Genomic DNA, 25,108 nt, shown 5'->3' on the forward strand with positions numbered 1-25,108 from the left:
TCCCTCCCTCTGCCCCTACCCCTCCCTCTCTTTCTCCCCCCCCCCTCCCTTCTTTCCTCCCTCCCTCCCTCTCTTGCTGTTATTTGTGGTTTGGCTTGTTTTAAGACAGACTCTGGCTATGTGGTACAGGCTGGTCTCAACATTGCACCTATCTTCCTTTAACCTCTGAGGGCTGGGTTCTCGGGTATGCACTACAATACATGCTAGGATGTCTCCCTGTGTGCTGCACCTGCTACTTCTTCCTAGCCATCATGTGCTACATGGCAAGACTGTATCATGCACTTTTTGTGGGTCATATGTGGAACTGAATCTAGACAAGTCCCATCCTGCTTATGGCACAGACTAAGTTCCATACTCTTTCTAAAAAATATTAAACTTTATGTGGTTACAGAACCCATATTTTGAAACTGAGCCTCTCTTACAATTCCTACCACCAAGCCTGGATACAAACCCCTGAAACAGTCAAGTCTTAAACGAGAACTTGAATGAAGAGATTCAAACTGTGAAGACAAGGAGGTGGAGTATTTCCATTAGAACACACACACCTAACAGTATGTTGGATGGCCAGCTTCACAGCTTAGCTGCTCTCTTCTGCTCTGCTGACACCTTTTCCTAGGGATGAATGTGTGTGGGGCTGACTACACTGTAAGAAACCGGTTGCCGGTGGACTCCTATTAGTGGATGAGGGGTCTTAGGAGATAATTAGATCTGGTTCAGCACAAATAGGCATTATGATATCATGCTTCCTGTGTTACTCATGGGGTAGAGAATGGAAACAAATCGGGTATGTAGCCACGGATGGAGACTTTGCTTGAGATTCTGCATCTCTTGCCAGTCCTCTAAGATTCCCTTGGCTTATACCCCTCCTTCCACACACTGCTGGGGGCTCCTGAAGAGGAGAGGCCTCTCAGGCAGCCATTGCACAGATCATCAAGAGAGATGTGCTGAGAGAACAGGGTGGGAGACCCACGTAAGGACCCCAAATGGGTCCTTTGCTAGGCTGTGGCCCCTGCCAGAGTCCCTAACACTCATCTGCATATGTTTGATAGTGACGGCTCCATTTCCTCTGCAGCCGCCCTGCTTTTATTTTTTATTTATTTATTTTTTAGATTTATTTATTTATTATATGTCAGTACACTGTAGCTGTCCTCAGACACACCAGAAGAGGGCATCAGATCTCATTACGGGTGGTTGTGAGCCACCATGTGGTTGCTGGGATTTGAACTTCGGACCTTCGGAAGAGCAGTCGGGTGCTCTTACCCACTGAGCCATCTCACCAGCCCCGCCCTGCTTTTATAACCAGAAAAAAAAACCAGATTTTTCCTAAGATCTGGTGACTTTATTGGCCCATCTATAAATCTTCCTCCTCTTCTTTCTCTTCCTTGTCCTTCTCCTCCTCCTCCCCCCTCCTCCTACCTCCTCCCTCCTTCTTCTCCTTCTCTCCCTCCTCCTCCCCCTTCCCCCTCATTATATTTTCTGTCATCTTTGCTGTGAGCCCAGGCCTAGACCTCTAAGATCTGTCTGTCAGAGATACCATTAATGCCTGCATTCAGTCCTGGATTGTTGCAGGCAGCTGGGAGTGGGAGGAAGTGCTTATGGCCTCTCTAGAGCATTCCATGCAGAGGGAAGCAAAGGAATTGGCACAAAATCTGAGGTTTATAATTAGGAGCCTGAGATCTCAAAAATGTTCTGAGCCTTAGAACTTGGGGCCATTTACATGTAACAGGAGGCTGGTGGTGACTTTCAAATCTAATAAAATAAAATCTGTTTCAAATGAATTCAGTATCATCTGATTAAACTGAGGAAGATACTTTGAGGCAGCATCATACCGGAGGGAAGACTCCTGGCCAGGTTTTTGCCTTCTTCCTCATCTCCTGCTGGAGAGTGCCATTGTCAATTGCAGACATTCATCATGAAGGTAGTGGTGCAAAGCCTGGAATGCCATCAGGGTCTGAGGCTGAGCAATTGCATTGTGACCCAGATGTGGGCTGTGAGATTCTGGATTCTCATACTCACATTGGAGCTCATCATAGCTGGAATAACATCCTTAAAAGCTAGTGTGAATTTCCCAGTTAGTTAGTCTGAGGACCAGTCTAGGAACTGCCATTCACATCAGCTACATCACTCGAAGAGACTATCTTTATTGCTCTAGACCTGGATTTCCTTAGTGAGGAGTTTAGACATTGTGCTTCAACATTTTTAACCTTGGTGTTTTTTCTGGAATTTCTTTCCTGAGTCATCTGGTATCGTGACTTGAGTCACGTTGAACTCTTCTTGAGTCGCCTTGAACTCTTCACGAATTGATATACATCAAGGACATTATGTGACAATTCTGGCATGTGTCTTTGGCATACCAGACCCTACTAAATGAAGTTACATCCATTCCACACCCTTTATTCTGCTCCTCAGTTTATGGTTTAACCAGCAGTGCAGTACACAGAAGGCATCAATAACCTCACCTTATTTCTTGGCATCTTTGGTGTCTAACAGTCCTGATTCTTTTTTGCTGTGTCTCCAGAGTGCAAACCCATGAAGGCCAGGCCTTGGTAGTGTTCACATTTACATTGGTACATCTAGCTTAGGGCCTGGCCCTTAGCTGGCAAATGACTGACTGAATGATAATTCCCAGCTTGCCTCAGCAAGCAGTATTCAGCAGCTCTTTCCAGGGATTGTGGGAACCCTGGAGCCTACCCAAGTAGCCTCATACAGTCTGAATGGGGGGTCTTTCTCTCCTTAGGGATCAACTACTGTGCACTGAACAAACCAGGCTGTGAGCATGAGTGTGTGAACACAGAGGAGGGTCACTACTGCCGCTGCCGTCAGGGCTACAATCTGGACCCCAATGGCAAGACCTGCAGCCGTGAGTGTGCCCCAGGGGTGTGGGTGCTGATGGAGTGGAGACCAACCATTCACCATCCTTTGGGCTCATTAGCATCCATACCCTTCCAGAGCTTCTGGGTTTCCTGCAATTTATAAACCATCAAGTGTCACTGTTAGTACTACCCACTCCAAATGTTGAGTTGTAATGATCAAGAGAATCCATATGGGGGCTAGAGAGATGGATCAGTGGTTAAGAGCACTTGCTACTCTTGTAAAAGACCCAGATTCTGTTCCCAGCACCCACCTAGTGGCTCATTACTGTAACACCATTTCAGGGGATTCAACACTCTCTAATCTCTATGGATGCCAGGTATACATATAATACATACATACATACATACATACATACATACATAATACATACAGACATACATACATACAGGCAAGATTCTGATACATATAAAGTAAATAAATCTAAACAAAATTTAAAGAGAGTTAATATATGCTAAGTACAGTGGTGTATACTTAACAGTCTCAGCACTCAGGAGGCTGAGGCAAAGGATGGTGAATTCAAAACCGGCATAGGCTCTAGAGCAAGATGTCATCTCAAAAAATTAGAAGAGAACAAGATGGGGGTTGGGGATGGAAATAAATAAATGTGTAGGGTTTGTGGTGGTTTGAATATGCTTGGCCCATGGAATGGCACTATTAGGAAGTGTAGCCTTGTTAGAGGAAGTGTGTCACTTTGGACATGGGCTTTGAGAACCTCCTTCTAACTGTCTGGAAGCCAGTATTTTCCTGACTGCCTTCTGATCAAGATGCAGCTCTCTCAGCTCTTCTAGCACCCTGTCTGCCTGGATGCTGCCAAGCTTCCTGCCATGATGAAACTAAACCAGTCAAATTAAATGTTGTCCTTTATAGAAGTTGCCTTGGTATGGTGTCTCTTCACAACAGTGGAAATCCAAACTAAGACAGAAATTGGTACCAGGGACTGTGTTATCGCTGTGATAGGCCTGACCACGTTTTTGTTTGGAGAAATGTGGATTTTGGGACTTTGGATTTGGAATGACATAGAATGCTTTAAGAAGGAATTAATAGGCCATTCTAGTAGGACTACGGAAGACATTGGTATTGAGGTGATTTGAACTCTGGAGATCATCCTTATGATGTTTTGGTGAAGAATGTTGCTGCTTTTTGCCTTTATCCAAACAGTCTGCCTGAGACTAAGGTGAAGACATTTATATTTATTGCATTGACAAAGGACATCTCAAAAAAAGTCCAGTATAGACTCTGTCCTCTGGTTTACTTTCATGAAGAACATTTTGATCAAGCATAGCCAGCTTAGAAAGGAAAAATACAAAATGTGTGGTTCAAAGAGTAAAGGGGTACCAGGAAGTAGAATGAAGCTAAACTCTGTGTTCAAGGATATTAAATGGAATTAAGGAAGTGGTGACCTCCATGCAAGATCCCACCCAGCTAAACGTATATATTTGCAGTTGTATGAGGGAGGGTTATATCACGTTAGGTGTTATTATGACCTGGTTATTGTCTTCATTTGGACATAAGGAGATGTGATTGTGTATCAAATTGACAAGGGATGGGTTGTGATAACTATTCTCAGTTTTCAACTTGATTAAGATCTATAATGAAACGCTTAGGTTCAGGCATGATGGTATACTCCTTTAATCCCAGGAGACAAAGACAAGCAGATCTCTGAGTTCATGGCCAGTCTAGTACAGAACAAGTTCCTGGTAAAAAGAAGCTTAAGTATAGCTGTGGTGGCACACACCTTTAATCCCAGCATTCAGAAGACCGAGTCTAAGACTCTTGAGTTCAAAGTCTATCTACAGAGCAAGTTCCAGGACAGCCAAGCTTAGGCAGTGAGGAAGTTGAAAAAGAGAAAGCTGGCAATACATTAAGAAGGCCATGTTCCTGCCACAGCAAGCAGCAGAACTTGGCAGCTTTGACCATGTGAATCTGGCTTTATAGTCAAGAATAGAAGAGACTACTGGGACAAGTGATACTGGTTAGCTGGAGCTAAAAAATTAGTGGTGATTAAGAAGAGATTAGCATCTAGGAAGTGTTTTCTGAGAGCACAAAGAAGCTATGTTCCAGAGATAGATAGCCAAGGTTGTACCTTGTGTTGCAATTGGACTTGGTAATGTTTAAAAATCACCCAGGTGATACTGGTTTTGAAGGCATGAAGGGGTCATGGAGAGCAGCTGAGGATTGGCACTGTGAGAGGCCATGGAAGGCCATTGGTGAAGGTGCAGCTTCAGATGATCCAGGACTAAAAGGGTCACACAAAGAAGTTGAGCCTTGGCACAATAAAGAGTCTATGAGAAGCTATTGGTCAAGTCTAGTTGCAGCAGAAAATCACAGTATATTGAAGATGCCACTACCGTGGGATGACCACCAAGAACAGCAGCATCAGTGGAGTAGAATCAACCAGAGCCTAGAGTTAGTTCTACAGAGGACAGAGTTGGAGAAGTGAGCCAAGCCCTTTGGAGGAGTCCAGAAGATGATGTGTGGATCCTAGACATTGGAACAAGAATCTGTAAAGTTGAAGTTGCCTGAATATCCCAAGATGTTAGAGATGTAAAAGCTATGGGACACCTGCTGAGGAAAGCTGCTAACAGGGAGTTGAGCCAGCCCAAGAGAAAGAAGTTTGTTGCTGTCAATAAAGATGAATAGAGTTGGAGATTTGAAGAGCAATTTGACTTCAGACATGGAGACACAGAGTTTGGAGTTTGCCCAGCTGGCTTTTTGTCTTATTTCAGGCCAGTATTTCCTCACTATGATGTTTTAGAATAGTATCGTATATAATATGATGTTGGAGGTATGTGATCTGCTTTTTGATTTTGAATTTATAGGAGATTACAGTTAAGTGATTAGGTGAATCTCAGAAGAGACTTTGAACTTCTTACATTGTTGAGACTATTATAGACTATGGGGACTTTTAAAGTTGAACTAATTTTGTATTAAGCTATGGCTAGGTATGACTCACATAGATTCATGTGTTGAACAAGCCCATGGGGGTTAAGACATGGAATGTGGTGGTTTGAATATGCTTGGCTCAGGGAGTGGCACTATTGGAGGTGTGGCCTTGTTGGAGTGTTGGAGTAGGTGTGTCACTTTGGATCTGGACTTTGAGACTCTCTTCCTAGATGTCTGGAAGCCAGTCGTTTTCTGGCTGCCTTCAGATAAAGATGCAGATCTCTCAGGTCCTCCAACACCCTGTCTGTCGTGTTTCCTGCCAAAATGAAATTGTAAGCTAGCCTCAATTAAATGTTGTCCTTTATAAAAGTTGCCTTGATCATGGTGTCTCTTCACAGCAATTGAAATCCAAACTAAGATAGGGTTGAGGGTGTAAGCTAAGTCAGTAAGTAGAATGGTAACTTTGCATGCACAAAGCTATTGGTTAGATCCCAGCAAAAATAAAGCTGGGAGAGCCAGGTGTGGTGATGCATACCTTTAATCCCAGCACTTGGCAGGTGGATTTCTGAGTTTGAGGCCAGCCTGGTCTACAGAGTGAGTTCCAGGACAGCCAAGGCTACACAGAGAAACCCTGTCTCGAAAAAAACCAACAACAAAAAAATAAATAAATAAAAAATAAAATAAAATAAAAAATAAAGCTGGAAGGAGGCATGGGGGGGCAGAGAATGGAGAGAGAGAGAGAGAATGAATGTGTAGGCTGCTTAGAATAGGGCTGCTAGCTGCTATTAGTCTTTGCTACTAAAAGCATTTGCTAAATCAGATAGGCCTGAATTCAAATCTAAGCTCTGTCACATTCTATATATGTGATTTGGACAGGTTGTTCTCCCAGTTTTGATTGCCTATTTTTAAAAATTAATAGCATTGATTCCCCAGGTGGTTGTGGGGAATAATTGAGGCCATTTCAATCTCGTGGTCTAATGCCTGGTTTATGATAAACATAATACTAGATACAAATATAGTCCATATCAACAAGCCTGTGAAAGTGACTAACGGCCAGTACCAGGTTGGGACAAGAAGTCAGAAGGGGTAGACCTTGGAAAACTTTGGACTACCCAGGCTAATGTGAGGGGGAAACAGGGCAACATGGGAATTTTGTGAAGTTGTTCCTTTATTTCCTTCTATTGGACCCACCACAAGCTTAGTGACATAAACATATGAGAACTTTCAGATCTTGCCAGCTGGATGGGCCCATAACTTTTTTCTTTTTTGAGGTACAGTCTTCACAGCCCCAAGCCAGCAGAGGCTAAGAGTATGTGGGGGCTGTGATAGTTACCATGACACACTGAGAGCTGGGGCTAGTGGCTACATAAGAATCATTTCTTTGTGCTTTGCAAACAGTACACTATGTACTGCTTGGCTCTGCAGGCAGGAGGCTGAGTGAGAAGCATGCAGCTGTTGGACATTTGGACCCTTGAATGCCAGGAAGGGAAGTTTCACAGTTGAAGTATGAGATACAGGGCCAGCCTGGGGGGACCTCATTCTTCTCTGTCTTCAGAGGGAGGGAAATGTGGCTTTCTAAGCATGATCCCAGAAGTCAAGGGGGTTTTGAATGAAGAGGTTGAAGCAAAAGTCAGCACTGGGCTGTACACTTTCTTCTGACTGTCACTGGGTCCTGAGCTGAGGGGAAGGAGAAGGAGATCTTTGTTCAACAAGAAGATGCCTGGCTAATGGAGGTGCCAAATCCTGCCTTCTTCTCAGCATGTATAGGTTTGGCTTGCCACTGGCCCTGGTAGTAATCTGCAACTTCACTGAGTCTACCTTAGGCATTAAAGCATCCTTGACTTCCTGACTCTCCCAGCATGCCTTGGGAAATCTAGAAGTTCAGATGTGAGCCCAGAAGAGATGGGGGTCTTTATAAGATTTGTCAATATTTAGAAAATATAAACCAAGCTGTTTCTGCCCAGAAGTCCTCAGGGAAACTCATGGGGTTCTTAGAGAGCCCCAAGCAAGACGGCAGCCAACCCTTCTGAGGTACTCATTCCATGTTGGCACAGTTGTGAGCATCTTCAACACCCTAGCTCTCACATGCTTCCCAACAGTTGGGCCTGGTAAATGGCAGTTCAGGATATGAGCATGAGCATTCGGCTCCTGAGACTCTGAAAGAGTTTCCAGTAGGTTTGCCTGCCAGTAGACTGTTGCAGAAGGCACTAGTCCTCAGCCATGCAGAGTGAAAAGGCTTACTTCAGTGGGCTGTCGTGAAGTCCTCAGTGTCTGTCCAGCTGATGGGGGTTACATTTTCTCCATTCAGTAAATCTGTGAGGCAGCCCATGGGACTCTACGTGGGAGCTAGCCACCATAGCTGTGTGTTCCCTGGCTTTCCACTCTCCCTGCCCAAGCACCAGCTGTATGGTGTTTAGGTGCCAGAAGAGGCCACACAGGCAGCTGAGGCTTTTGTTTCTTCTCTAAATCTGGATGTCCTGATTAAGAGAGGTTTTTTTTTTGTTTGTTTTTTGTTTTTCTTTTAATTGACTTTTTTATTTTCAAATAGAAATGAATTACACAATAATTCTGCTTGTCTTATGCCAGCCCCTGGAGGGCTTTTAGATGGATCATCTCCTCTGACTTTGACTGCATTATACCAGAAAGTAACCACCAGGTATCTAAGGGGGAGGTCTCGGTTCTACATCAGAACCTGGGTAAGAGTGGAGGTGTGACAGTGTGCACTGTGATCGCAGCACTGGAAACAGAACAGTGGAGGCTTGGACATTTTTTTTTCAAAACCTATTTTAGTAAAGGTTCTTAAATGTTTCAACTTCCCCTCTAGCCCACCAACCAAAGGTAGGGGAGAAGAAAGGTTACTAGGAAATGGGAGATGTGGACCTGTTTAGAAGTAGTTCTTTTGGGTGATTCCAAACATTAATCAGTAGCAGCTGTTCAGTCCAGAAGAAACCACAAGGCTCTGTCGAATCAGCACAAGTCCTCTAGAGTGTCAGGAAGCAGCTGGAATACCATGAGAAGTTCTTTGGTTCTTTTCTCTCTATGAAGTCATGACAAGTAAAGGTCAGAAGGTCAGCTAAGACCTGCAAACTGTTACAAGGTGAACTGATGCAAAAATCTGTTGGGCTCTTTCCAAACATCACAGTGTCCTCTTGTGTGTCTGCTTCAACGAAACATACTCTCATAAGACAGCTTCCAGAAAAAAATATCACATGACACAACTGAGTTTCCAAATAAACCGGGAATTTCCACTTCAGAAAGGCTCCTGTTAGCCAGCCTTGTGTGAACAAACAGAGTCAAGGGAGGCATAGAAAAGAAAGGGACTGCTATCACCCCTGGGTAAGGAGGTCACAGCACAGAGAGGCTAAGTGTGACTCACACCCACAGCTAGGACATGGGAATCAGCCCTGTCTTAGTTTGCTTCTCTGCTACTGGGATAAACTCTATGACCAAAAGCAGTTTGGAGAGAACACAGTTTGTTTCAGTTTACACTTCCAGGTAACAATTTATGACTGAGGGACCTCAAGGCAGGAACTGAGCCAGAGACCACAGAGGAACGCTGGTACCGCCTTGCATCCAGGTTCATATTCAGCTTGCTTTCTTATACCACTCAGGACTACCTTCTCTGGGGTGGCACCATTCACAGTGGGCATCAATCAAATCAAGGACATGCCACACACTCCCACAGCCCACTTTGGGGGAGGCAATTCCTCAACTGAGACTTTCTCATCTCAAGGGACTCTAGGTTTGTATGACTGACATGGAGCAAGGCTGATATCTCAGCAAGCATAGCTCTTTCCCTGTGGCTGCTGTTGCTGCCAGAAAGGCTTTGCTTAGCCTTGCTCAATGGTGTGTTGGCACCTCGGTCCCTTTATGTTTTCATATTTTGTGACCATTGCAGGGGTGGACCACTGTGCACAGCAGGACCATGGCTGTGAGCAGCTGTGCCTGAACACAGAGGAGTCCTTTGTCTGCCAGTGCTCAGAAGGCTTCCTTATTAATGATGACCTCAAGACCTGCTCCAGTGAGTTCCCCTTTCACCTCTCTATGGGAAGGGTTCCCAACAGAAGTGCTTGTATAGACAATGCAGAGAACAGCATGTTCTCCTCTGCCCTTTTTTCTCCCCCAGGGAGACTAAGGGGAAATCTTCTGGGGGCCGCATGCTTTCAATGGCAATAAATAAACAGTTACTTGATTCCCATCATAGCCATGAAGGCTTGCTGAGACAGGCTCAGGGACCTCACTTGGCTTTGGTCTTTCAGGGGCAGATTACTGCTTGCTGAGCAACCATGGTTGTGAATACTCCTGCGTCAACACAGACAAATCCTTTGCCTGCCAATGTCCTGAGGGTCATGTGCTCCGAAGCGATGGGAAGACCTGTGCAAGTGAGTTTCATTACACTTAAGATCCTGGGACAGACAGGCTCAGCACAAGCCCTCACGGGTGCCAGTGAGTTGATGACACTGGCATGTACCTGTGCATCCTCCTTCAGACTTCACTGGGCCCCTGGTGATGTGTGTGCCTATATCTTGAAGCCACTGGTGTTCCTGCCCAAAACTCCTTCCCACGCTCCTGGAAATGGCTCTGCTATCTCCATGCCCTGCCTTGTTAGCATTAAGAAACAGTCCCTCATTTTTGGTGTGCTGCAGTGGTTTGAGTTGTGGTTTGTTCAAAGTTATGTTCAAATTTAGTTGCTATTATGATACGTTTGAAACATGGCAGTTTTCCAAGGTGATTGTGTTGGTGGGAAGGGTTAACTCTCGTGGGAGTTGGCTGATTACAGAGAATGAGCAATTATAGTGTGGGATCAATCCCTCTGTCCCCACCTCTTGTACATAAGTCCTCACTGTGCTTTCCTACAGTGAGATGAAGCAGGATGAAGTCCTAACTTCTTATGCTTCTATTCTTCCTTGTCACTCTATCCATGTGCTGTGATAGAACTCCAGAGCACAGACTAAGACATACTCTCAGCTCTACCCCTAGCCAGTCAAACCTGGGACCCACAATACAGAGACTTGCTGACTGCAAGCTGGCTGCATGCCAGGTGCTTAGCACTGTGCTAAGCCCATGCTATCACACTCCAAGGACAGATGGATTGGCTGCAGCTCAGACTCAGGGAAGAGTCCAAGATGGCTCTTGTCTTAGTCAGGGTTTCTATTCCTGAACAAACATCATGACCAAGAAGCAAGTTGGGGAGGAAAGGGCTTATTCGGCTTACACTTCCATACTGCTCTTCATCACCAAGGAAGTCAGGACTGGAACTCAAGCAGGTCTGGAAGCAGGAGCTGATGCAGAGGCCATGGAGGGATGCTCTTTACTGGCTTGCCTCCACTGGCTTGCTCAGCCTGCTCTCTTATAGAACCCAAGACTACCAGCCCAGGGATGGTCCCACCCACAAGGGCCCTTTCCCCCTTGACCATTAATTGAGAAAATGCCTTGCAGCGGGATCTCATGGAGGCATTTCCCCAACTGAAGCTCCTTTCTCTGTAATAACTCCAGCCTGTGTCAAGTTGACACAAAACTAGCCAGTACAGCCCTCTACTAAGTAGGGTCTCAGTCTGTGTGGGAGCTCAGTTAGCTCTGAAAGGCAGATGTCTGAGAAAACTTTTGCCTTCCCTGAGCCCTGTCACCTTAGCACAAGGCCAGATTGGCAGTGATATTATCCAGGTATCTAGCTTTACTTGTAGCTGGCTTTAACTCCTTTCTCCATTTAAACAAACAGCCTAACGATAAAATTCCAGGCTGCATCACTTCTTGGCCTTTTGGCTAAGATCAAGTGTAAAATTCCAGGATGTTTCACTGGGCAGTGGTGATAAATGCTTTAATCCCAGCATCAGGAGGCAGAGGCAGGAGGATCTCCATGAGTTTGAGGCCAGCCTGGTCTACAGAGCCAGTTCCAGGACGGCCAGGGCAACGCAAATAAACTTTGTCATGAAAAGCCAAAAAACAAAACAGAAACAAAAACAAACAAACAAAACCATTCTCTCATCTTCCACTAAAGAATGCTGTGCTTTCTGCCCAATGCTACTATTTCCACATAGAACAAAATGAAGAACTAAGAACCGTCTGAGAGAAAGGGTAAAAATGGAAGCAAAGACGATACTTTGCTTTCCCTGGCTCCTGCCTTTCTCATTATCAGACCGAGTTCCTTGGCCAGTGGCACAACTGAAGATGCAGCAGTCATCCTCCCCCTGCCTGTGTTGTCAGTTCATGTTGACAGCTGCCCTGCCATCCCTGTGCTTCCTGTGAGAAACACTTGCCCTCTTTGGAATGGATTCTTGGACCTTGGCAAGTGGGCTATCCATGTTGCTGCTTGCTTGTCGATCTCTGCCCAGCTGCCTCACAGACTGCTGCTGCAGCCAATTCTAATAGGGCCCGGGCACTGGGGGTGTGGAAAAAGGGCGGGTATGTTAAATACCATCTATACTTGCCTGCCTTCTAAAGCCGGATGTGAGGGGGTTATGGGTTTTTTCCCTCATTTGTTTTCCTTGCTCTGATAAGCAAGAGCCGAGGGTGAGATGCTCGCAGGACTGCTTGGTCCTCCCGCCCTCGCCTAACCAGGCTTTTGCTTTCACTGTCCTTAAACCTTGCCTGTTTTCACAGTTAAAGTGTGTTTGTAACTAAGGGAATGGTGTCATTGTCTATGTGAGTTTAAGCCCAACAAGGGTCTAAATAAAGAGCCAACATCAAGTACAAGTGAGCTTTATGTCTGGTTGGGCGGTACTGAGAACCTGTGAGGTAACCTGATGGGTTACCACATACCTCAGAACTCACGGGGCAGAAGCATTTTACCCGGCAGAGCCGTTCCCCTAATTGAAGACTTTCTGTCTGCTCTCAAGTGATTCAGTGCAGCTGCTCCATCCTGTAATCAAAGCCTGAGTTTTCACTGTAGTCACAGCTAATGGGGTGAGGATGACTGTACCCCAGCCCCATGCCAGATGGTACAGAGCCAGATAACATGACTGTACCATTTTAGTAAAGTCTGGTGGACTTTACTAAAGTAAGCCCAGGTCTGCCAGACCTTGCTCAACACACAAGGGGTTCCTCAGCCTTTATTTAGACTGTTGACAACAAATGGTCAGAAGAGCCTATCACTCATTCTGGAAGGTGCTGAAGTATAGAACTAATTCCAAGTTCCTGGGTCAAAGCAGGTACTGACTGGCATGACGCCTACCCTCTCTTCCTCTCAGTCCTCTGATGCCAGATTCTAGCTATACAGTTTGGGAGTGAGCTGGGGTGGGGGTGGGGGTGGGGGAATAAGGAGGTTTCTTCTCCCAGCCACAGCTCAGGGGCCTCTTTCCCTCACTAGAATGCCTTTCCCTTAAATGCAACTTGCACAAATCAGCACCGTGCCAAACAAGACTCCACAGGCACAGTACAAATGGAGTGCTCAGCCCGCAGTCTTCAAGACCTTGGGAGTTGAGTCAGAGTCAGAGGCCAGGTCTTACCTGGTGTTCCCAGGGCCCAGTCTAGCAAAGTGAGATGAATGGGTTAGCAGTGAACAGAGACCATCTAGGTCTCCTTTAACTCCACTCCACCCTGTCACCTGTAATGAATCCCTATTGCCTCCCGGGGGTGGGGGGGGATCACTAACAATCCTTGACTAGCAGTGTGGGAGAGCCCCTGTTCCACCTATGCTTCAGCTAGCCCCTCCCACCTATGCTTCAGCTAGCCCCTCCCACCTATGCTTCAGCTAGCCCCTCCCACCTATGCTTCAGCTAGCCCCTCCCACCTTGCGTACAGAAACCCAGTCTATCACCAGAGTCAGCCCCATGTACAGAAACATATATTCAGAGACATGTTTTAAAATGTGTAGTGGACCTTAAACCATATGGCTCCCCTGTTAGTTAAGGTCTCACTCCTCAGCTTTAGCCTGTTGTTCACCAAGAGACCCAAAGAGACCCCTGTATTGCTGTCTGGAGACCTCTCGCTCAGGGACAGGCCCGGGCACACTCTCCTTGCAGGCCAGAGAGAGATACCCTCCTCCAGAAGTTAGCAAGCTCAGGATTCACACACTGTCCTGAGAGAAGCCCTTCTTTCCAGCTGTGGAGGACACTGCTTGTACAGGAGCCAGAGCCTTGAAGCTTCTGGGATCCAACTGGCCATACTCCCAGTCCATCTATCACAGGCTAACATGAAAAACCTCTTCAGCCTCAATGGCCTGCCCCTGTCCCACCCCAAGCCTAGTTGTCTAAGTCTGCTCTGAAAGCCATGGCAAAATACCACAGACTGCATATTGTTTTCTAACCACAGAAATGTCTTTCTCATAGTACTAGAGGCTAGATGTCTGAATGCAGGGCGCTAGCATGGTAATGCTCTGGTGAAGGCTTTCCCCCACCAATGGCGTGTCCACTCATGAAGGAAGAGAGATGGAGAGACAGGGAGTGAATGAATGAGCTCTTTGGTGTCTTTTTAAATAAAAACACTAGTCCTGGACTGTCAAGATGACTCAGTAAAGTGCCTGCCTCGGCAGCCTGGTGAGCTGTTTAAGCCTGAGAGTGCACATAAAGATAGGAGAGAACTGACTCCAGAAAGTTGTTCTCTGACCTCTAGATTGCACGATAGCACATCAGCTCCCCATCACATCATATACCCTTGATGATGATGATGATGATGAAGAGGAGGAGGAGGATAGTGACGGTGATAGTGGTGATGGTAATAATGATGATGATGATGATGGTGGTGGTGGTGGTAATGGTGGTGATGGTGATGACTAGAGTGGTGATATATGGATGCTTCTTAGTTTAAGAAAAAGCTTCTACAGGGGCACCAACAGGTCAGCTGCCCCCACTGAAACCATCATGCCAGCTGTTGACCTTGGTCAGGCACCTTCTTGGCAAACTACCCCTATGACCATCTCCTCCTAAGGTCAGTTGCATTTCAATTACATTGTATGTGGAGTTCAAAACCAGACCAGAGTCACTATCTGTCATTGTTGACAGTCTGACTACACTGGACACACTACCCCACAATTCCTGAAACTCCCACCCCACACACACCGCCTGGTTTATAACTTAGATGTGGGAAGCACAGTTTGTGTCAATATACATGTACCTCAACAACCTAGCTATGCGGCTCAGCCTTGAGTCATCCTGGTCACAGAGGGCAGAGCCTGTTCACAGTGAGGCCTTAGTTAAATGAAGGGGAAGGCATGTCTTTGAGTGGGAGATGTTTTTGTCCTGCTTCCTGGGACTTCTTAAAGCTTCTACCCTGTTCTGCTTTAGCATTGATTGGTAACTGAGTCTGGTTCATCTTCTTGTCTGGGCAGAGTCTTAATATCTGCTTCAGCACATGTTCCTTGGCCCATCTCCTCTCCCGTGTCTGCCTGTAGTGCACGAGGTGCTGGTGGTCCCTGGGACTGACCTAATTCAGTTTCTTCCCCAGCAGTGGTTAGGGTTCCTCTGGAAGAAGTACTTAAGATGTGTCAGTCAGTCTGCATGGTAGCCACCGGGATGTGGGCAGAACGGCCACAAGAGCATGGAGTAGGGAGTCCCAGGTCTCAGGAAAGATGTTAAATTTGATGCTAGACACTCAATCAGGGGAGCCAGCCACAGGTACAACCCACGAGCTTCCCTGACACAGGTGGACAGCAGCAGTGCAGGTGCATGGTCCAGATGGGCCAGAGGGAGGTCAATGCCAGAGGGAGTCACAGGAGCAGGTGGGACCTGTCACCTGTAGCACAGGGTGACAGGAAACTTTCTGGAGCTTACCTTGAGCCAACTATTAATTTGTCTTCCAAGAATCTTACCAGACTGGCTAGCCCCATAGAGTTGGGAGGGAAACACAGAGGGGATGAATCTGTGAACTACTGGGTTCAGTACAGCTAAGACAAGTCACCTCTTCAGTTTAAGGAGCCTTGAGACAGTCACTTCTGCTCACTGGCCATCAGTTTCCTCATCTCTAAAGTGGGGTTGGACCAGCATACTTCCAAGGCCTGTTTTAGCCTCTAAATATGGATAGAAGTGGGCATAGGTCATTGTTCCACAAATGCTTGCTAAACAAGTACAGTCCTGCCTGGAGTGTACACTATTTCTGCAGGCCGGTGGCAAGTTAGAGATGGTGACTTAAAGGACACACTCAAGTACATTCCCATAGCAGAGTATCATCGGCCCTGAGAGAAGCTGAGGCCAAGATGCCTTCCAGAGTGGGTGGGCAGGTAGGACTAGCCTCCCTGAGCAGGAAATGAGTTCAGAGCACACTTAGCATTCTGTCTCTTATGGCATATGGTCCTTGGAATTCCTGTGACCTCACACACCCTCTGCATGCAGAAAGTGGGCAGTGTGAGAAGTGAGAAGTGTTCTATAAGGCTACCTTAGAGGAAAGGTGGGGAGCCCGGGAGTGGGGAGCCCTGCAGTAATAAAGTCCACATCATAGGATCTGGTGGACATTCTCAATGAAAATTCTAGGTAGAGAGTGTTGGGAGTCACGGGACCTTTGAAACCTCAAATCTTAGCACCAGTGATACACTTCCTCTAACAAGACCATACATTCCAATCCTTCTAATCCTTTCAAATGGTATCACTCCTTGATCACTAAGCTTTCATATATAAGAGCCTATGAGGAATATTCTTTTTCAAACTACCAGATTCCACTTCCTGGCCCCCATAGGCCTATAGCCATGTCATAGTACAAAACTGTTTCATGTAGTTTTAAATTTGCTACTGCCTTTGCCCAGGATCAGCCAAGCTACCAGCCCCTCCTGTCTTCCCTTTTGCTTTGCCCACCTTTGGTTCCAGGAGGTAATCATGCTACCAGCTCTTTCTCAGCTTCCCTGAATCCTCGGATAAAAGACACAGACACAGTTTGTTACTTTACAATTTGCCTTCTTGGAACAGATATCTCCCTCCTGGAAAAGCATGTCCTTATCAATTTATTATCTCTGTCTCTCCACCTGCCCTAAACTTAATGGCTAGTCCCATCTGGCCCCTGTCAAACATCCTTGGCCACCCACCTGTAGTGGAGGCCACAAGCCCCAGCTTTCCCCAAGACCTCACATGATTGCTACATTCTTCTTTCTCCAAAGCATGGCAGAAAGCCCTCTCTCTTTCCTGTGCCTCCTTTTTCCTCAAAGTACCACCTATACCTTCAACCCAGCTTTCTTTTTTTTTTCTCTTTTTTTTACTGTACATTTTTTAAAAATTTGTTCCAAATCATTTGTTTTCTACAAAATCATGCAACTCTCTTTTTTTTAACAGTTTTTTTATTTTATTTATTTTTTTATTAGATATTTTCTTCATTTACATTTCAAATGCTATCCCAAAAGTCCCCTATGCCCTCCCCCGACCCTGCTCCCCAACCCACCCACTCCCGATTCCTGGCCCTAGCATTCTCCTGTACTGGGGCATATGATCTTCACAAGACCAACGGCTTCTCCTCCCATTGATGGCCTACTAGGTAAAACTCTGCTACATAGTCAACTAGAAACACAAGCTCTGAGGGGTACTGTTTAGTTCAGATTTCAACCCAGCTTTCTTTACTGGCCAATCAAGAACCACTTGGGGAACAAGACCTTTCTATTAGAAACTCTCCTTACATAAAATGCATTCAGGCCAACTTCAAAAGTTTCCATCGTCTATCACAGTTTCAAAACTGTTTAAAAGTCCAATGTTCAAAATCTCTTCTGAGACTCAAGGCACTCTCTTAAGAGTTACAGTTGGGGGGAGGGTATAGGGGACTTTCGTGATAGCATTTGAAATGTAAATGAAGAAAATATCTAATAAAAATTTTGTTTAAAATTAAAAAAGAAAATTAATGTGGTACATAATTTTGAGAAATACCATATCTATGGAAAATATACAATTAAAGGAAAATTTTAAATGTGGAAAAATATAAAATCAAAATAAGAAACAGATCACATACTTTGAGCATCCAATGACATGGGGTGTACATTAGCATTCCAGAAGTAAGGAAAGGGAGCATGGCGAGGCAATACTGGACCAATGCAAGACTGAAAACCAGCTGGGCAAGCTCCTCTGCACCCCCATGTCTAACAGCTAGGATCCCCAACTTCTTTCATGTTTCTCTGTCTTGGCCTGGATCCACATCTCATCTGCAGCTTTTCTTGACAGGTATCTCACAATTCCAGCATCTCCAACATACTGGAGTTTCCAGCACAGTCCAGCTTCACACAATGACATCTCTGGGCCTCGTGCAGGGACTTTTCTTTTGCTGAGAAGGGAGTGTCCACAACCCCTTTCATGTATCCTTGCCACTATAGCAGAATCTTGTAACTAAAGCTGCTAATTCTGCTGCTTGCTAGAGCTGGGCCTCACCCCCTCCTTCAGTTACATTTGCATCACCTTTCTGCTGTTGGCAGCTTCCATCACACAGAAGCCTTCCTTCATTACTATTCAAAAATTGGGAGTGTAGCGCATAGGGTCTTGCCCTGAGGTCACCACTCTCATTTAGCATCAGGCTCTTCTTTAAACTTTTTATCTCGTTGTGCAGTGAACTCCATTATACTTTTTGGTGCTCCTTTTATCCTCAAGCTGTACATTTTGCATTTTTCTCTGCCTAGCTTACTCTTTTTCACATAGATCTGCATAAAAGTGGTTACTAACAACTACATGACACAGTCAATACTAGCCTGTCTTGAAATCTCTGCTGACACCATAACAAAACTCTTCAATTTAGCCTCAGATAGATTTTTAGGATGAGGGCAAAAAGCAGCCACACTCCTTACCACAATATCACAAGAATGTCTCTAACCCACTTACTACTCTTCTTTTCGTCAAACCCAGCTGTCATAATCTACACTGCTCCCAGCACCACCATTAGTTAGGCCCCTGCCAAAACATTCAACTGCTTTCCTAATTCAGAGTCCTAAAGTCTACATTCTGCCATCAAGCAGTAGTCAGGCTGCTTACAGTAATTACTCTGACGACTGTTTTAGTCACTTTTCTATTGCTATGAAGGGACAACATGACCAAGGCAGCTCTTATAAAAGAAAGCATTTAATTGGGGTCTGGCTTACACTTTCAAAGGTTTAATCCTTTGTTATCATCACAGCATGCACATAGGTGCTGGAACAGTAGCTGAGAGTGACACACTGACACACTGACCCAGAGATAGAAAGAAAAAGAGACAGATAGACAGAGACAGACAGACAGACTGACTGACTGACTCTGGCCTTACCTTGGACTTTTGAATCCTCAAAACACACCTCCAAGTGACACACTTCCTCCAACAAAGCCATACCTCCTATGTTTCGAACAATACCACTCCTGGTATCTAAGCATTCAAATCTGTAAGCCTGTAGGGGACATTCTTTTTCAAATCACCACAATTACATAGGGAAGTTCCTATACATAAAGATATGTAAAGCTGTGTAATGTTCCATTGCATTTGGTCAGTCCCGTTTCTGGACACTTTGGTTGACTCTCACTTTTCACCTCTACAAACAGTAATGTAGTCAGTAACTTGAAAGCACATCCCTTTACATAGTGCAAGGGTATCTGCAGAAGGGAATCCCTACATGAAGTTGCTGAGTGCATTCTGTAACTTTCATAGACATGTGTGCCCTTTAGTACAGTTGACTTTGGAAGCTGTATGTGTTTTCCCTTTAGCAGTCATCTGTAGACGTCTCCTATGACTGACTGAGCATCACCCATCCTGTTCTGGATCAGATACCCTGAAGGGATGAAAAGAAAAGCTTATAAACTCTTACTTACTTTAAAGCATGTACATTGTAACAGTTCCAAGAGAACTGAGGAGCTGGGCTGGAGGCTGCCGCCATATAGCCAAGTATAAGAACACGAGCCTATGGGCACAGGGCTTCTCCCTGGCTGTCCTGACCTCTGATAAAGAAAAGCAGTGCCATCTGACAGACATGGGCTTGGGAAACTTGAGCTCAGTCGCCTGTATCTCCATTGAGGAAAACCCTGTAGTCTTCAAGACTACAGGACTGGGTTTAGGAAGTCCCAGGCAGAAGAGTGTGATCAGAAAGTCCACTTTGGATTAGGGCTTGGTGATATTGGCCTGAGCACTTTTGCTATTTTATTACCTTGGAAAATGGAGTATTCTTATAAATGCATGAAAAAGGAAATTTCCCCTCTGTGCCAACAAGCTGTCTGTGCTGTGTGCCACTTAGTGGTACTTTTAACTCTGTGAGGAACTACCCAGCCACAGGGAATTATTCTGCATTAATAATGAGTCCAGAATGTGTCCAGAGAAGTGAGTCACACCCAGAGCAAACCGGAGCACCAACCTCTGCTTAGAATCTCCTCTGCAGTTAAATGTCCAGCCTACATCATTTCCCCATTGCTCAAACATTCTGGCAGTGTTCCTGCCCAAAGAAAGGCAAAATTCCCTTTGTGTCTGAAAGCTTAGCAGATGGTGATGCTGTGTAGTTGGGAAAAGTTATGGAATTCATTATCAAAAAATTTTTAATCTGGTTCCTCCATTTATTAGCAAGTGGTCTTGGCGAGCTGTAATAAGCCTTCCTCGACTTTAATTTCTCTTGCTAGTAAATGAGAATAATATTGGATCCCTTAACTAGCCTACAGGATATATTTCTGAGGACTTCCCTTGTCTAAAAAATGTTGCAATGATGCTTAACAAAAACAAAGTTGATGGGTTCTTCCTGTTGTAACCCCTGCCAAGCCCCTTTTCCACTTTGGTGCACACCCACTGTTGAAATCCTGTTCACTGTCTAAAAGGCTTAGTTAGCTTTCAGTTAACTGTATGGTTCTCATAAACTCTTACTGTTCCCCGATGGAGCTGAAGAGATAACTCAACAGTTAAGAACACTGGCTGCTCTTTCAGGGGTCCTGAGTTCAATTCCCAGAAACCACATGGTGACTCACAACCATCTGTAATGAGGTCTGATGCCCTCTTCTGACATGCAGGTTACATGCAGCAGAGAGCACTCGAAAATAAAACAAACAAACAAATAAAATGCAGCAGAGCACTCATGCACTAAATTAATTAATTAATTAATTAATTAATTAATTATTTAAAATGTCACTGCCACCCAGCCCTATAAAATAATATGCTACATTCAGGAGCTCAGTGTGGTGATCTCAGAGTTATCTCTGACTCTTGTCCTAACCATGTGACGGTGGACTCTTCATTTCAAGTGTTGGAAAGGACAGAAGTTGACACAAAATTGTCCTTCAGATGAACTTTACTAGGAGAGATCTTCATGATCATGAGCAGCTGCGATCAGGCCGTGACATGGGAGACCAGTAGCAGGCACAGCCACACCAGAGTAAAGAAGCTAGTGAGAAAGAGTCCTGGATTCTAAAGAACGAAGGCCATCCTGATCCGGCGTTGTCAGTGGAGGTGGCCAGATCCATACCATGTGATCTGCCTGGCACTGACTGTGGTCTAGGCTTGCTCACAGCTGCAAGAGGGAAGAGAGAACTCCCAGGAAGACAGGCTTCAGGGAGGTGCGGCCTGATTTCTGGAAGGGGGAGAAAGACAGCTAGAAGATCTGTGCTCTAACATCAATCTACCGGCAAATCTTATAGGCTCTACCATCGGAACATAGGCAGTCTGACCACATGATCCACTGTGTTCTGGGCCAGCAGGATCACTGCAGTAGGCTATATCTGTTTCCTGTGTTCCTTCCCTGCATTCACAGCTTTCTGTGCTTTCACAACACAGCCAGGCTAGGGGATTCTCCTGCTCAAAACATTCTATGACTGCCCTTCTCCCTCAGACATGTCCTGCCTATGTGCCCTCATGTTGTGTCCTGCCTACCCCCACCCTGCTGGGCTCTTTGCCTTTCCTGAAACATGGCGAACATGTTCTTGGCATCTTCATCGTGCATCTAGTCATCCTTCTCATCCAGACACTTCCTCAGACACCAGCACTACTCACCTCCTCTCCATCTCCAGGGCTCTGCTCCTTAGCAGACACTATAAGGTGTCAAACTCCAACCCACTTGGCCCCTTTGACCATATATATATATATATATATATATATATATATATATATATGGTTATATATATATTGGTTGTTCTGTCCTTAGTGTCTAGTCAATGTCTGGCCCACAGCAAGAACTCACAACACATTTGCTGATTATCTAGGTGTGTTGAAGCTTACCTTAGTGCTCAGGCTAAAGCGTAAGATCATGAGTTCAAGGCCAACCTGGGCTACATGGTGGTAGCCTAACTTGAAAAAAAACAACAAAAAGCTTTGCTGCCTTTGAATAAACGAATGAATAGGTCAAGTGTTCTACGTGCATATGTAGATCCACAGGAAAGTTGGTGTTAGACTTATTCTCTTTTAGTCTTAGCTATTTACATCTCCCTTTGGAAACTGTCTTTTTCTGTTTTCTTTCCCCCTGGAGCTGTATGTTTTGCTTTATGTATGTCCTTTTTATATATTAGGAAATTTTTGCTCATAGACACTTTCTATCCTGAAATGAACTCTGTGAGAAAAGACACCGTTTTCATTTAAGATGTCTGGAATGTCTTTTAGAAATGAATAGGTCACCATTCATTTATCTATGAATAATTTTCTTCCATTTTTGTAATTCTAACCAGAACTGGACTCTTGTGCTTTGGGGGACCATGGTTGTGAACATTCATGTGTAAGCAGTGAAGACTCTTTCGTGTGTCAGTGCTTTGAGGGGTACATTCTTCGTGACGATGGGAAGACCTGCAGAAGTAAGTTTACTAGAGCTAATTCATACAGCCATGCCTAATTCACACTGCAGGCTTAATGTGAGCCAACTACTCTCAACAGCTAATACCACACAATCAAATGTCATGCAGGGTCCTTGGTGGGATCCTGAAACAGAAGAGGGGTGCTATGTAATAATGAAGTAACTACGTATAATTATAGGTTTTACTAAATAATAATTTGTCAAGCCAGGTGTAGTGGTACTTGCTTTGCTTCCCATTACTCAGGACACAGAGGTAGGTGGATCTCTGTGCATTCAAGCCCTGTCTGGTCTACACAGCAAGTTCTAGGCTTCCTTACATAGTGACACCCTCTCTCAATGACAGCAACACACTAAGCTAGGCCTGGTGAGCTGGTGGTGTACTCCTATCCTCCTAGCTACTTAGAGTGCTGGAGAGATGGCTTAGTGATTAAGAATACTTGGGTCCTTCCAGAGGATATGAATTCAGTTCCTAGCATCCATATCAGGCAGCTTACAGGCTCCTGTAACTCCAGCTCCAGGGGATCTGACCCCCTCTCCTGGCTTTTGCAGGCAACTACATGCATGTACACATATCCATACACAGACACGTAAGTAAAAATATAAGTAAATAAATGGACTAAGGATGTAGCTTCGTGGTTAGAGCACTTGCCAAGCATACATAAGGCTCTGGGTTCTGTCCCTAAAACTCCAACGACAACAATAACAATCAAAGCGCAGTGTGCACGACTGGGCGAATGGATCTTTGTCAGTCCTCTTCTCTGACTTCTCAAAACTCTTCCCAAAGAGCTGTGAAGGAAAGATGAGTACCTGGAGTCGTTACTCTCATTTCAGACGGGAAAGCTAAGTTTCTAAGAGGTTTCGTGATTTTCCTAAATAGTAGATTATGCCACTGACAAAGGTAAGATCAGCTCCCAGTGCTAGCAATTTAAAACCAAGCTTTCCCCTATGTAACCTTACCAACAACACCTTCTCGTGACACCAGAAGCTATGCCTGCAGACCGCTGGGGCTGGATTGCATCCTGAGACACTGAAGTTGGTGCTGGAGAGTGGAGGTGGCTATGGCAGTGGGAATGTTTGAAGACGGAAGTCAATCCAGAGCCACCAGACTTCATCCAGCTTCACCTTCCTACTCAAGGAGCAGTCCAGAGCCCAAGATGAATGGATCTTCCAGGGGGAGTCCACGTAGACTTTTTGTTGATGCAGTTGTTTTAATCACCGTACTCTCCTCAGGGAAAGATGTCTGCCAGGATGTTAACCATGGATGTGAGCACCTTTGTGTGAACAGTGGCGAATCATACGTCTGCAAGTGTCTGGAGGGGTTCAGGCTGGCTGAGGATGGGAAGCGCTGCAGGAGTAAGTAGCTCAAGGTCTGCATATGGAACTGGGCACAGCTCTTCACTGGATCCTCACATTCTACCTCTGTAGAATTCGTAACCACGTTACAAACTCACATCCCACCTGTGGGTGCTCTGAAGGTGTTTCCAAGGGATCAAGTGAGCTGACTCTGGGCTCTTCAGGAATTTCTCAGTGGCAGTCCTAAGTTGTCAGGCTTCTGTTCTGTTTCCTCCCAGCACTTGCATGGTGGTTGGGTAGCTGTACAGGGCCTAATTTAGTGCCTAGCAAGCTGATGGGAAAATCTAGAATCATTGGTAGCAATTGACTACCAGGGCCAAAAAGATAATTTCAGCTCTTTTTCTTCTTGGCAGACCATATATGTAAGGTAGGAGAAGGGCCGGAGGGAGGTTCTGTGGGGTTTTGAGAGGGGAAAGAAACCCAAACTAACAACAAAAGAAGACTTACCATTTGCTTCCCTAGACCAGGTTTCTCAAGCAGAGTTTCATTAGAAAGCTCCGGAGGGATCTCAGAGATGGCTCAGTTGGTAAAGAGCTTGCTGTGTAGGCATGAGGACCCAAGGTCCATCCCCAGTGCTGTGTAAAAGAAAGCATGGTAGAGTACACCTATCACCTCAGTGTGGGGAGGCAAATACCAGAGAATCCCAGACACTTGCTGGCCAGCCAATTTAGTTGATTTGGTGAGCTACAGCCTCAGAGAGAGACCTTGTCTCAAAAAATAAAGTGGATAGTGACTGAGGAAGACATTGACTTCTGACCCCCACAAGCACAAACATGAGTGCCCACAGATAGTCACATATACGCATGCTAGGATTCTCCAGAAAAGTGGATAACAGCGTTTATGTGGCAGAGGAACACGTACATACATGTTGTAGATAAAGGAAGAAAGGGGGAGAAAAGAAAGAGAAATTGACTTTAAGGAATTGGCTCATGAAATTGTGAGGGCTCGTGAGGAGGACGTCTCTTTGCCTGCTCTGAAGGCCTTCATGTGACTAGATGAGGCCCACACACACTTGGGAAGGCAGTCGGCTTTACTCAGAATCTGCTGATTTAAATGTTAGCCTCACGTACAAGGTACAGAAACTTCTAGACCTGTGCTTGACAAAAAAACAAAAACAAAAACAAAAACAAAAACAAAAAAACAACCCAAAAAGCGGGCACCATCACCAGTTAAAGTTTACATAAAATTAGCAGTTATGCTACTCAAGAAAGAGCAGCTCAGTCAAGTGGGGATTTGAATATAGGTATAGACTTTCTTCCCTTTCTAGATGATAGTTCTCTTTAAGGGGTGGGGGTTGATAATATCTATATGGTTTTCTGACTCTACTGTAGTGGATAGAATGGTCCTTTCTTGGTTAAACACAGCAAGTTCATTTTGTTTTGAGGTTGC

At 45.2% G+C, this 25,108-nt stretch overlaps 1 protein-coding gene across 2 annotated transcripts in view; it reads left to right on the forward strand.

Annotated features, from left to right (window-relative positions):
* Positions 1 to 25,108, forward strand: part of Matn2 (matrilin 2) — a 129,562-nt gene that overhangs the window by 93,417 nt on the left and 11,037 nt on the right. For both annotated transcript variants that reach the window (NM_001358780.1, NM_016762.2), the window contains exons 8-12: positions 2,738 to 2,860; positions 9,656 to 9,778; positions 10,017 to 10,139; positions 22,245 to 22,367; positions 23,597 to 23,719. In NM_001358780.1, coding sequence (NP_001345709.1) covers positions 2,738 to 2,860; positions 9,656 to 9,778; positions 10,017 to 10,139; positions 22,245 to 22,367; positions 23,597 to 23,719 — 615 coding nt within the window. The remainder of the gene's footprint in view (positions 1 to 2,737; positions 2,861 to 9,655; positions 9,779 to 10,016; positions 10,140 to 22,244; positions 22,368 to 23,596; positions 23,720 to 25,108) is intronic.

The sequence above is a fragment of the Mus musculus genome, chromosome 15 (assembly GCF_000001635.26).
Source record: "Mus musculus strain C57BL/6J chromosome 15, GRCm38.p6 C57BL/6J".
NCBI lineage: Eukaryota > Metazoa > Chordata > Mammalia > Rodentia > Muridae > Mus > Mus musculus.